General features: G+C 43.6%; 1 protein-coding gene across 3 annotated transcripts in view; it reads right to left on the bottom strand.

Moving 5' to 3' along the window:
• CDK6 (cyclin dependent kinase 6) overlaps positions 1–13,861 on the bottom strand; it is a 140,806-nt gene extending 126,945 nt beyond the window's left edge. For 2 of the 3 annotated variants that reach the window (XM_067291690.1, XM_067291688.1), the window contains exons 1-2: positions 13,522–13,861; positions 11,222–11,713 (exon numbers count right to left, since the gene is read on the bottom strand). In XM_067291690.1, the coding sequence (XP_067147791.1) occupies positions 11,222–11,454 (233 nt within the window). In that variant the 5' untranslated portion in view covers positions 11,455–11,713; positions 13,522–13,861. The remainder of the gene's footprint in view (positions 1–11,221; positions 11,714–13,521) is intronic. The other variant, XM_067291689.1, reaches the window with a different exon arrangement.
• Between the last annotated feature and the right edge of the window lie 282 nt (positions 13,862–14,143).

Here is a 14,143-nt window from a genome sequence, read left to right as displayed (position 1 = left end):
CATTTTCAGTCAAATGGGTTACCTAATTCTTTTTTTGCAACTATTCTTGGTTTTGTCCTGCTGTGGTCTCCTATTGTCTCTCCTTCAATTCTGCTTGTATTTCTCAACTGGGTAAGATTTGCTTTTGTATAACTGACATCCCTCACAGATGTTTTAATTGGAGCTAATAAAATAAAAAGTAATTAAAAAAATCTAGCTTTCTTGAGAATAAAGACAACATGAACAATAAGCAGCGCAATAGTAAGTAACGCCAGGTAACTCTCTCTCTCTCTCTCTTCTTTTTCTAATGAAGTTACAAACACAAAGGCAATGTGATGAATGGGATTCAGTGGAATGAAAAGATACAGGTGCTCAGTCCTGCAGAAGTACTAACTTGTCTGGGCTCTTTCGAAAACAGCAAATGTTAGAAGTTTAATGGAACATTTAATTCTGATTTTCAAACTATAGTCATTGATTCAAACCTGCCTGGATATAGGTATCACTGCTTTGATCAAAACTGGTTGCTCAGCCTTTAAAAAAAGCAGAGATGAACATCAGGAAAACAAATTGACTGGAAATGTCTAAGAGAAAACATCAAAGACTGGTGGCAGGCCTATCTCTATTAACAATCTAGAAGGTTATCTAAGGATAAACAATGCACTAATTAAAATTGCAGACGCTGCTCAATCTCAGTGTTGTAAAGGTCACAAATATAAACAAAGTATGAGGTTAGAAAAAATTATCAAATGAGATCCACCTTGTAACCTACTTTCTAGCTGAGAAAAATAATGCAGGTCATTGACTTTCACTGTCAGTAAGAAACCTGAAAATCAATAATAAAGGTTCTCATGCTGTACTAATAAGTAACAAATTGGACATACCTTTTTTCTAATGCAGTACAGCAACCAAAAAGTCCCTAATTGTAGATATAGAAGCATTTCTTCTTTAAGTAGTGAGATGTATATAGCACTTAAATGACTGTATCTATGATGTGGGATGGAGTTCTGGGTGAAGTACAGCACTGTATAAATTACAATTTATAAGTGACAACTCTGGGATATGCATCAAATACTTGAGAGTGCAATATTAAGGCAGAGAAGGGTTATTTGTGGTGCTAAAAGGGAAGATAAAGGGGAGCAGCAAAACTGATTAGGAGAAACTTTGAGTCCTTATCAGTGAAAAACCTCCTGATGAGAGAACTATTTATATACCACAGAATAGTTCCATAAATTCAGTAGTTGTGAATCTAAAATCTGCATGGAAAATTCTCAAATGTGTGTACTTGAGAGAACAGCTCTGCACAGACTGCCTGCTCTAATAAATATTTTTTCATCTTAATATTAGGAATTTATGATTTGAACAACCAGAGTGGGTATAAATCACTGTAATTCTGTGCACTTTAACTTCATCAGCAGAAACTCAAGCCTTAAGTTTACAACTGTATTCTTGAATTAGCTGGAAGATGTGAATGCAGTTCCCCCATTAGTAATGTATGTTAGGCTGCTCACACAGATGAACAGTTTATGGTGTTTATTGTTTTTCAGAACATAGCACAAGAACAGCCTAAAGATTTTCCTTTAACTGTAATCTTCTGACTAAAATATTCTAAATACAATGATCTATTAATGCAAAGTCAGAGAGCTTAAAGGTCATAATCCTCTTCTCAGGGGAATGCCATACAGGTCTAATCTACTGAAGGGTCAGCATTTGTCAATTCATTAAACTTTATTATAAGCCACAATGATATTCTAGATAGTCACCATGCCTTTTCTATGAAAATGATTTGGTCGCCAGTGAGGACAACTGAAAAGCAAAAATAATAGATAACACTGTAAATCTTAAGATTCTTAATCTTTAATAAGCAATATACAATACTTTGGTAATATATTTATATCTATATGATAGGGAAAGGGGTAGAAAATGAAAGCTAGAGGAATGGCAGAATGGGGGGAGAATTGTACTAGGAGTTACTAAAAGAGACAGAATCTTAATATTGATACACTGTACCTAAGAGAAATACAGCACATTTATATTTATATGTTGCATTTTACCATATCTTTACTCAAAATGCTGTTTCTAGGGGGTTTTAAGTTTGTTGTAAATAGAAGACTTTCATATCCTATATCTGCTTTTAGCATTGCATATGCTTTTTAAAATGTATGATGATGCATTTCTATCCTGCTAAGTTTTTCCAGCTTCTTGTAGGAACATTCACAGTGACTGATTAAGATTCCTTGCCACAGTAAGTGAAAGTTAAAAGTGATAATCAGGAGTTTCACAGCCCTCCCTTTTTGTGGGGAAGAGGCAGAGTGTGCAAAGTCCTCTAAGGTTGTTTTGTTTCAGAGTTAGAAGTGTGTCCAAACTAGTACTCCCCCATGTATCGAAGTGCAGTCAGGACATTCCCAACTCCTCCTGCCAAGTTAAAATGAAAACGTTCTTAGTTCAGAAATGATTGAGGTGGTTTGCTCTAATCAAATTAAACCAGCCAAATGTTCCTTTCAAAGGTAACTGTCTACTCTGCAGCTGTATGCAAAATACCACATCAAATGTGAAAAAAATAGTGATCGAATTCTACCCTTACAGTACAGCGCCGGCTCCACAGCCGAACAGAAACAAAAGCATCAGCGCAGCGAGGAATTGCACTCACAGAAAGCTCCTAGAAATATGCTCACTTAAGAAACAGCGAACAAAGTACTAAAATTTCCAGTTTATAACAAAGTGATTTCAGGGAGAAAGGAATTCCCTGAAGGTGTTAAACAGCAACAGATACCTTGAGGCATTTATCGTAGTGACCACGCTTCAAACAGATATTACGAGACCAGCCAAGACTTCACATAAAAGAGAAAAAAGCTCGCATAGACTTTTCCATTCTATTTCTCACTTCCTTTCTGCATCTCTATCAAAACATGTAACATTCTGCACTGACTAATGTTGCAAAAGTCCAAACTCAGTAAGTTTCATTTAAGCTTAGTATGATTCATCTGCACTAGAACGGGGTTTTTAATCATTAAATGTGGGAAATTCCTGCAAAGATGAATTCATATTTGAATTATGTTTTATTTTCTTTTACTAAGAACAGATCAATACCTGTTTATGATAAACCAGAGTGAAACCTAGTCAGTGTTAGCATGAATGCTTTTAAAACAATATGGAATTTTGTGCTAAGTTTGTAAATTGATTTCAAGATATGTCAAGGCAAATCTATCCCAAAGCAACTCTCCTAATATCAGCAAATTGGCACATTCCAGTACAGCCTTCATTTCAGTAACTGAAATCATCACCTGGTCCTTAAATTATGTGGGATGCTTCTTAGGGTAGAGACCCCTCTTCTTCCAAAATATTAAAAGTACATCTGAAGCTTCATATGGAACAGTTTCTTATTACTCATATAATACAGTATTCATTTTGCCTGGAGAAAACACAACTGGGCTTTATAAAACTTTAAGGCATGATTTTAAACGCTTGTTTAGAAGAATATTTCTTTGTGCACCTTTTTTAAGGATGGGACAAATGTTCTAAGGATACAGGTAAATAAGTAAATAGGCCAATTAATACAGTAATTTGGATGCACTATAGTGATGTATTTTGAAACCTCATGGAAGTCACATTTCCACTATTTGATGATCTTCTCATCAAAAACCTCTCGAACTGGAAAAGGTTAAAGTATACTGCTCTATTCTCCTTGGAAAATTCTATATCAGTTCATCTATTAATAAGAAATGTTTTTTTAGTTTAAAAGTATAGCTCGTAAATAATCATGCCCTTCCAATTTAAAGTACATAAGAAAAATACTCATATGAAGAATTGATATGAGAAAAAAATTTCCTCTCTTATGAATAAAAAGAGAGCTTAGTTATACGTATATGTATATAACAGCACAGTTATCTTATGACCATCTGTCAGATTATTAAGAATCCACTTCTTTGGCAAAACTGGAAACAATCAGATTTCACACACAGAGTAAAAATCAAATGCTCTACAAAAAGTCACAAATTTTTGGTATGAATATCAGCTTGCATTTTATTTAAGGTTATGAGACTTTATAAAATAATTTTAAAACTTCAGAACAGAATTAAGTCAAATAAGAATTACTAAGTAATTCAAAGATAGACACATATAACAACCACTCTCCATGCCAAATTCATGTTACTGTACACAGCCTTTCTGCTCTATCAAAATAATCATATTATCTATTCCACAATTTGTTTGAACTTTTAAGAGAAAATTTCTCTAGAAATAATGCTTCAGGTAATGCAATATAAGAATTAACATCTGTGATTCATATTCTTATGTGTATTGTCCCAGTCACTGTTTTGTCCCTGACCCCTGTTCAGAGAAGGACTTTAAAGTTCAGCACATACTTAACACCATATCTATTCCTATTTGATAATGCACTAACCTATGTGACAAACTTCAAACAACTACTTAAACCCCACTGACGGTACCTGAGTGACTCATTTAGTGCATAGCTAAGTGACAGCCCACAGCCTGCTTTCTTTCAAACACCTGGGAAGGTCTGTGCTTTCTTTCCTTCTCTCTGCTCTACTCCACACCTTAGTAGGCATCGAGGTACCACGAAGCAACCTGGAAAGTCCCCGTTAACCTACCCCTGCCCCTGCTTGCTGGGCTGGAGCATCTGCTGTCCTGCTCTTCCCAGGGCTCAGCTTTGAATCCCGCGCCCCACGCCACCAGCCCGTGGATGCCTACCTGCTCTCTGCATAGCATGGCAGAGCCATCCATGGACTTGCAGGAGGAAGGGAGTGCTGCACCTGATCAGAAATGACTAACATTTACTCACCCAAAGACTGGAAATCTGTTTTTTATAGAAAGCTTAAATTCAGCATAAGAAATACTGCTTTTTGAAGAAAGCTTGTACTCACTCCAGAAAATGAATTTCCCAGGGCTTAAAACACTACTCCATATTCAACCTTTCCTTTCCGACATACTCTTCTCTTGTCCTGTTTCTGGTGGATCATGTATTCAAACTAAATCATCATATCCATTGCTAACAAACAATCCATATGGACAGGAAGACCGTCACTTATTTTCCGTGCACATGCTTTTTCTCTGCACCACAGGGTGGCAAGCAGGTGCTTACAGGCCAGCATTCACGTGGTCATTTCACAGCATCCTCTGGCAACTTAACAAACTTCTCCAAATCCTACCTACCATCAAACCCCAGCCAGTATCGGCCACATTGTCTCCCCTGGCCCTCTCGCCGCTGGAAACACTGTGTCTCCAGGCGAGCCCTGCCTCCCTCCCCAGCAGGTTTGCAGGTCCCCCTCCCCGGCATGCTTTGGAGCGAGCGAGCATCTCCCGTGCTCTCGCACTGCTCCCGAGCCTGGAAATTCCTCTCTCCGCCAAGGCACTTCCCGTCTTCAAATCCTGCCTTGCAAACCATCCTGTTTGTGTTAGACTAAAACTGACTCCGAAGCTCATTCAGTTTTTCCTTCCCATTATTCATCCACCTCTTCTATCTTAATTGACACTAATCTGCCACAATAATTCCTTTAACCCTGGCAGTTTTTAAGTTTCAAGTTCCTGTTCTTCGGTTTTACTCCATCTCTGCAGCTTGTTTTACTCTTCCCGCGTACAGGATATTCCCTGTACCTAACAACGTAAAGGTATCCAGTTCTTTCTCTCCAGGGGCTTGTCACATGCCATATAAGTGGTGCTATACAAAAATAAATTGCACTGCGCACTGTTGATCTGTAGGAATGATGTCATGCACTAAAAGTTTCACATTAGCTTGGCAGAAAAAGGAAGTAAGGAAGGAAGCAGAATTCACTGGAGACAAACGCCCCTAAAATAGAAATGCTTCACTTCAAGGGTTGGAACACCTCAGTCATTTGAGAAGATCATCCTTCAAACTTATTAACAGTATAGTAATAAAGTCAATACCAATGTTACCACATGCTGGAAAGAGAAATAAAAGCAGCTACTGCATTTTGAAATTCTTCTCCCACTGTATGATCCCACATGATTTGAGTGTGACAAACAGAATAAGCAAAACAACTACAATTTCAAATTGCTTTGCAAAAGCATTTTGCTATGCACTGATGAGTTATTGCATACATATTCTGAATGCTCTCTGTATCAGGTTAGATGGGAGATTTTAAGACGCTTATGAAAAAGATACCTCTGTCTTAGCATATGCAGTTTGAAGCACCAGGCCTTTAAATACTTCTGGGGCCCTGAGCAGTGTCAAGCGCTGGTCTTTATGTCTGTGCACAGAGGGACAGGAGACAAGCACGCGCCAGGCTCTGCCCGCCACACTCAGGTTTCCCTGCCAAGGGCATCAGTTGGTGTGCTCTGCGAAACACCCATGTGCAAAGCCAAAGATAAGAGGTGAGGATCACTGGACTGCAAATGTAGGGAAAAAACAACATATAGCTGTACCGCAGAGTGCAGTTCACGGTAGCATTTATAATTCATCAGATATAAAGTAACATAAAATGTTGAACACTGCAGAATTGTGCAAATAAATACTCGTAATTACTGGGTTTCCTACAGACTTCTCTCTATATCAAACAGACTGAGGAATAAAGTTATGCTTCCAGATAGGCAGATCATTATGTTGAACAGAAATAATTTATCTGGGCTACCTATTCTGCAAGTTAAGAAAAAGGAGAGAACTATGATTTTAAATTCCTTATTATATGGTAATTGTCATGTTGTTGAATGGCAAGACTTCTAACGCTTATCTTTGAAATAATATCCCAGGTCAGATTATATTCTAATAGATTACATTCTAATACAATCCTGGTTGTTTTAAAATACAAGACCCACTAACCCACATGAATACTAAAAAAGTTAGACTTATCAAAAAAAAAATGTTCCAGGAAGCAAAAATAGAGAGCTTTGCAGCTTTGCTCTATTTGCTTAAGGTTCAACACTAGCAGAAGTGTTGAATGTATATATATATATATGTTAGAAAACAAACACTGCAAGAACTACAGTATTCCTTCTTGTATACTGCCTTTCTAGAGTGCAAATTCAGAGTCTGATGGGCGATTAACATTAGAGGAAAATTATGCATCTGATTACCATCAGGAGAGATATAAAATGGACACAATATAGTGCTGAATTTAACATTAAAATCACAAGAAGAATTTTTACACATATATTACAGCAGGGAATACTCCCAGTTTTACACACAGGAATTTCCTGAATCTAATATGTCATTTATTCCTGGCAAAGTCTGTCCTTTGTCTACATATATTTCATTTCTTCCCAAAGAGAACAGCACTAAGTTACATAAGTGCTGGACCAATTTTTGCCAGATTTAACTACTGTACAGAGTAAAGTTTTAAGAAAGCATTTCATCTTATTATCTGAAAGGTGAGCTAGAGGAGCACCTCAATCATCCTCCCCATTACACCGGACATTTCATAACCTACAGCATACTTCATTTTAGAACAATTCACAGTAACATTTGTTCTTGAAGACTGGCTATTTTTTGTTTTGTTTTGTGAAGGTAAGTAAAATAGACTAAGGTGTCTTGACTTAGGCAACTTTAAAAAAGAGCAAATGTGAATAGGAGAATATATTAAGTACAAACCAATTATCCTTTTTACTGTACTTTCTTCAGGTGTTTTTGTATGTTGTTTTTGATAGTTTTATGAAATTCTGGATCAGTCCACCAGCTCTGACTCCCTTTATAGTCAATGTTCAGAGACTTTCACTACCATCACTTCTCTGCTGAAAAACAGACTTCTTCCCTTCTAACCTAGCATCTCTTTTTGTTTGATTCTGCAGTGAAGTCTTAACTAGCTTCACTATCTGTTGTTGGAAAGTAGCTGTGCTGTGATAAATGCATCAGGGCATTGCATTACTATGGAAATGACAGACTTTGATAGAAGCCCAAAGCTCTAATAACTAGCAAGGAGTAGCATGAAAAAAATATGATAAATTTATTCTAGGCTATTTAGATGTTTCTACTTTAGGAAGAAAATTCTCTTCCAACCCCAGTTTTGGCACTAAGAGTTTCTCAGGATCTCACAGGAAGGGAATCTAAGCCCACTCTGACCATCCTGGGCCAGAGTAGCTGTTGGTCCTGCATCACGGCTCCGTCACCAACAAACCATGGAGCTACATCTCTACCTAGCAAGTGTCGGGTCTTTTCCTCACCAAACTATTCTTCACGTTCAACACCACTTCTTGGGGACAGAAAGCCCTGGATTGCTGAGCTCCTCACTATATTCCCTGGAAAAGCCCAGTTCTACCAATCTAGCACAGCAAGATGCGGCCTGTGATTACTGCAGTTGCTATCAATTGATGTCACAGTATCACAGCCAAGACTGCTCAGCAGCACAGATCATATGTGCCTCAATTATTTGAAGTTTGTCTAAATTTTGACTCACAGGCTGACTATTGGTTTGCACTGAACAACTCGGGGATCACACATGTCATTACTCAGAGATAACAGATTCTACATTATATTTGCATTTCTCACTTATTTGTCCCAAGCTGGTTGCCTGTAATATTCTGAAAAAAGCTAGATTTTTTTCTTCACAAAAAATCTGATTTCATATATTTGTGTTTTCACTCGAGTGCTCTGAAAGTGATGTACCTTTTATTACAGGATTTAGACAATGCACGTGCCATTACTTTTACTTACTAACCTTGCCATGATACCAGTTTCCCAAATGCAGGCACAATGAACATTTTTGTAAGCAAAATATCTTCAGTAATTGAGTACGGCTAGGTCAGCTGCATAAAACTGCAGCTCTTCATTTACAGTATGTCCTTTCCTGAGTATATTTACATAATACAAAAACAGTCCCCTAATCTTAATAAATTGCAAACTCTTCTACCGTATTTTGTAACAGAAATGGGGCATTTAAATATTTTCAAGTAACTTTTCATTACAAGGAAATGATTTCAGACATTCCAAAATGCTAGTTGTAACTTCACCTGCTCTACAGATTACAAATGTGCACAACAGAGATGAGCTTTCAAATAGCATTCCTTCCATTCTGGAAGAGATGATACTTGAAATTGCTTCTTTTACTCCCCTGTCCATTTTTGGGAAAGGTGTGCAGCCAAGGTCCTGACGTGTAACAACCCAGCCCCTTGTGTCTGAAATGCTGCTTGTAGCAAATGCTCCAGGCTTCACAATGACGCTATTAGGACCTGGAACACAGTGTCAGAGATTTCTACACTGCAACTACATTCTCAATATGTGCTGCTTGTAGATAATGAATTTTCATTCAAACTCATAAAAATATTTTAAACTCCAATATATTTATGTAATACTACGTACCTAAGCCCAAGCAGAACAAGCCTGCATCTGCATAAGCATTTCAAAAATTTTATTTTTCAAGAATTTGCTGAATTTAAGATTAGAAAGATGTTAAAAAAATTCTTTTACTTCATCTGGAAAGATGACTGACAAAAAAAAATTGTAAATATTGTAATATTTAATTATTCCCAAACAAGGATTACAATTTTCAAATATGTAAATGTGCAAACCTGGACACCTAAATCCATATTTATTCTCAGAAATTAGTGGCCTGAATTTCAGAGATTTTAAGAACTCTCAATTATCTTTACTGCCAAGAAAGTTAGTTGTGTGCGCTCCTCTGTAAACCAAGTCACTTGATTCAGTGGCCAAACACAGTATGCTGCTCATGCTAAGATGTCCACTTTGGAAATTTATTGACTAAGCCTTTGGCAGCGCTAGGTGCCAGTCAAAATAATGGTTATTAATCAAACAGTGGATTTGTTTGATCAGCAACGGAAAAGGGTGAGCTGCAGTCTGCATCCTGTTGCTCACTGCAGAGACCTATGACCTTCTACCAACTCATTTCATATTTCAGAATATACACTCTTTGCTTATTCAGTTTTGGAAAAAAATAAGACTGTTCTATTACACTGCCTTGAAATAAAAGAAAATGAATTTATCTCTAGCTATTTGCTTTTGCATTTTAAATATTCCGTCTTGCCTTTCCTTTTGCAGCTCTTATAAAAAAACTCATCTTAGACCTTAAAACAAACATGAGGATCACAGCTACAAGCCAGTTTGAAAATCACCTCTGACATCAGAATGTCTCTGTTTCTCTAGGCCTGAAAGAGGCTTGGCATTAGTAAAGAATGAAAGATTTTCCTTTTGCTATGTAAGGTGTGCATACAATAATAAAAATAACAGGAAATATTCTTCTTAATACTGCATCATCACCTAGATGCAGACCAGTTTCAAATCACTGTGTACCTGGGCATCTGCAAAGTGAAGCTTATTTGTTAAAGTTCATACCAATAAAAAAGATGCTTGTAGGATGCTAGAGGTTGTGAGTGAAATCTATACCAGAATCATCTTCCAAAACTTTTGGTCAATCTAAGGTGTGACCACACAGTAAATCTGAGGCACAAAGCCAGAAGTAAATAAAATTTACAGCAGGAAAAGTCTCCCTGCAATGTTCCAGGAAAAAATAAGTCCTAGAAAAAATTCCCTACATATTTTGTGTTTCCTTCATCACAACCTGAAAAGTTCAGTAAACCATTTAATCAAGCCAGAGACAACATGCTCAACTTTTCTAGTTACATAAAAACGTAAAAGCTTATGTCAGGGCCAGTATTACCATTGATAGCATCTGTTCAGGAACACGGGTCATTTCTTCAGGGTTTATCCCTATGCCACTGCCACCATTCGGAAAGCAAGCCTGCCTTTCGTGCTTTTTTACTTTTGGTAGCACAGCCATCAGCACTGGGCGAGCTTAATAGCAGTGAAACAGCACTGAAGTGCAAGACCTTCCCCAAAGCATAAATTCTTCTGCTATCGCTTCTGTGTAACATGATAAACTACACACGTCCACAGAACCATGCAGAGAGGCAGCACGCACGTGCCCCCAGCACTGTCGCAAACCTGGCCGGTTTGGCAATGACTGGAGCTGCTGAAAGCAGCCGCAGCCGGCAGCACTAACACCTGAGACAAAGGAGTCGCTGCTTTTTTTCCACTGTCACACCTGAGGAGAGGGTGCTGCCATGGCTCCGCGCCTCAGCACTTCAGTCGCACACCTGTGCCTCTGGAGACGGGGTCTGTGCGTGGGGGGCAGCGCGCGGGGAGGGGACGAGCCCTGGCAGGCAGCACCATGGCCTGCTGAAGCCTCGACCCACGCTCCAGCTTCCTGCTCGCTTTGCCCACGAGCCCAGCCTGGAGGCCGGTCCACGTGGGTACCCAAACTCCCACACACGTACCAAAGCTGGAGCCCTGCTGAGCAGGACGCCTGCCCTGGTTCCTCACCTGACCACGTTGGGGTGCTCAAAGGTCTCCAGGTGCCTCAGCACCGCCACCTCACGGATGGTGGACAGCGGCATCCCCTCCTCGCTCGTCTGCACCCGCACCCGCTTCAGCGCCACAAAGCGGCCTCCGTTCTTCAAGTCTCGGGCCTTGAACACCTTCCCGTAGGCTCCCTCACCGATCTCAGCCACGCATTCGTACTGCTGGTCAGCCAGGTTGGTGCTGTCCTTATCCATGCTGGCGCCGCTCCTCTTCCTCCTGCGCCTGGAGTGCCTCAGGCGCAGCTCCCGCTCTCACCTGCTTTCTGACAACTAGGATTTTGCTCGTGTTGCAGATACGCCACACAGCTGGTACCTCTGCTCGAGGAGCAGGAGGAAGTCCTTGCCCTCTGGCTCCCGTCCTTCCTCGGTACAGGCCCTGATGTGCCTCCTGCCTCAGCCACCAGGAACTATCATGCAGTCTTGGGGAGCATTGTCTGCGCAAAGCCAAGGAGATCTGAAGGACAAAGCAAGCAAGAAGAGGGAGTTAGGCTGGGGGTTCTCTCCCCTCCTGCCTTCCTCCTCCTGCTGCAGCACATGCAACTCTTACGCTTTCAGTTTACCTCACTACTTTGCATGGTTTAAAACTGACAAAATTAAGCCAATGTAGAAGATAGCTACCCACAAAGCAAAAATGGTGCAAAGGAACAGCAGGACATGAACCACAGGGGTGACAAAGTATCAACATCTTGGCATGGCTGTTACAACACTACATAGCTACCATGGTCTGCACAGATGGCTACAACACACAGCTGCACTCTTTGGGATTTTACTGAGCAATGGACTTAATATCCCCTGAGAGGTGGACAACAGAGCTAACTTTGCATGTGTGGTAGGAAGTTACGTCCAGGAACTTATGTCAGGACTGCAGGACTCAAAGTTTTCTTCAATGTTGCATGGTGGAGTCCTTGAAATATATTCCACACTGTATACTGTTACTTATTTATAGCACTTCGAAGTCTCAGCCTTGATCTACTCTCCAATGTGTTAGACACTGCACAAACACATTGCAAGAGACAAGTTTCTGCCTCAAAGAGCCTGTGGGGAGGAGAAATACATATATATATAAAACATATAATAATAATATACTACTGAGGATTTTGTGCTGAGGTATTTTCTGAAATGTACACTTCAGCAAAGTTATGATCATGCAAGAGTTTTGGCCATGGCGACTGCTATCACTGGATGTGTGACTGGCAGTGCCTTGCCGAACACGATGTGATTGGGCACAGGATGAAAGCCGGTCTCCAGAAACAGCATGGTCCGCTGTGTAGTGAATGAGACTGGAGATCAAAAGCTTGCTTCTGCACCCAGTTTCATCACCACCTTCTGCAGAACTGCGGGCAAACCCTCTCCCCTCACCATAGCTCCACATCGATCCTCCCCCTCCCCTCTTAATTTATTGATACTGCGACTGCAACCCACTCCTACGCCGTATTTTTACCATGCTAGGATAAAAGTCCCCCGGGTACTGCGCCGGGGATCCCCTAACGAGAGCCCACGCATAAAGCCAGAAGCATTTCTAAATGTATGTCGATCTCACACCTTAGCCGGCGACGCAAGGAAGAGGCGCAACGTGAAGACAAGCTCCCGTGCCCGACGCGCAGCAGCTTTCCCCAGCTGCACCTCCAGCTGCAGCGCGGCGCCGCCTCGCCCCACCGCCCTCCGGCCGCCCCGCCGGGGCTGCCCCGGCCGGCGGGCGCCCCGCGCCGCCCCGGCACCTGCCCGGGACCCGCCTGGGCCGCCCCCGCCCCCGCGCGCCGGGGCCGCCGCTCCCCGCGCGGCAGCCGCGGGGGCGCGTGGCGCGTGGCGGCGGCGCCGGGCCGGGCCGTGGGGCGCCCCCCGGCGGCGGCGGCGCCGCGCGTGTGCGTGTGCGTGGCCGCGGCGGCGGCGAGCCGGGCCCGGCGCGGCGCGGCCACGGCGCCCAGCGGAAAGCTACCGCGCGCGCGGCCGGGGCGCAGGCGGCGGCGGCCCCCGCGGAGCGCCGAGCTCTCCGGCGGGGCGCGGCGGAGGGACCCGCGGTGCCCCCGCGCCTCCTCTGCGGGCGCGGCGGGGCCGGGCGCGGAGGGACCCCCGGGGCTCCCCGGGAGCGCAGAGCCGCCCCCTCTCCCCCCCGCGGCCGCCGACGCGGGGGCGTGGGGCGCCCCACGCCGGCTCGGCTCGGCGCGGCGGGGCAGCGGCCCCCGCGCCCCCGGCCCGGCGCGGGCGGTGTGTGGGCCGCGCCGGCGGGCGGGTGCGCAGAGCACATGGGCGCTCCCGCGTTACCTGGTGTGAGCCGCGGCTGCCTCCACCGCCACCAAATCCCCAAATAATCTTCAGCCCCGGGAGGGAGGGGGTGAGTCCTCCCTAAAACAAACCTCCCATTGAGCGAGGCGGGGTGTGGAGCCGGCCGGGGTCTGCCCCTTCACATGGCGACGTCTCCGGCAGGTCCCGGCAGCGGCCCCCCGGGCCACACAGGTAGCTGCTCCGCGGCGCGGCCGCCCTCGGCTCGCATCCTCCCGCCGCCGCCGGCTGCACCTTCCCGCAGCAGGCAGCTGCCGCTCGCACCCCAGCCCGCTCCTCCCGCCCCCACCCTGCCCGGGGAGAAGAAAAAAAACGGAATAAAAACCGCGGCCGGGAGCCCCGCGCTGGCGGCCGCGCCGCCCGCAGCTCGCCGGCCGCCGCCTGCCGCCGCGCTCGGGCACCGGCCCCGGCGGCCGCTCGGCTCGGCTCGGCTCGGCTCGGCGCGGCGCGGCGCTCGCCGGCTCCGCTCGCTCTCTCGGCCTCGGCTCAGCCTACGAGTAGCAGCAGTTTGCTTTCCCCCCCCCCCCCTCAACTTTTTTTTCCCTTGCTTTCCCACGCTGGCTGAATGTGACTTGACCCCGTTTCAAAAAAGTTTGACATAGTG

Source organism: Apteryx mantelli, chromosome 2 (assembly GCF_036417845.1).
Source record: "Apteryx mantelli isolate bAptMan1 chromosome 2, bAptMan1.hap1, whole genome shotgun sequence".
Taxonomy (NCBI): Eukaryota; Metazoa; Chordata; class Aves; order Apterygiformes; family Apterygidae; genus Apteryx; species Apteryx mantelli.
The sequence above is the reverse complement of the archived record's forward strand: the minus strand, read 5'-3'. Positions and strand labels throughout refer to the sequence as shown.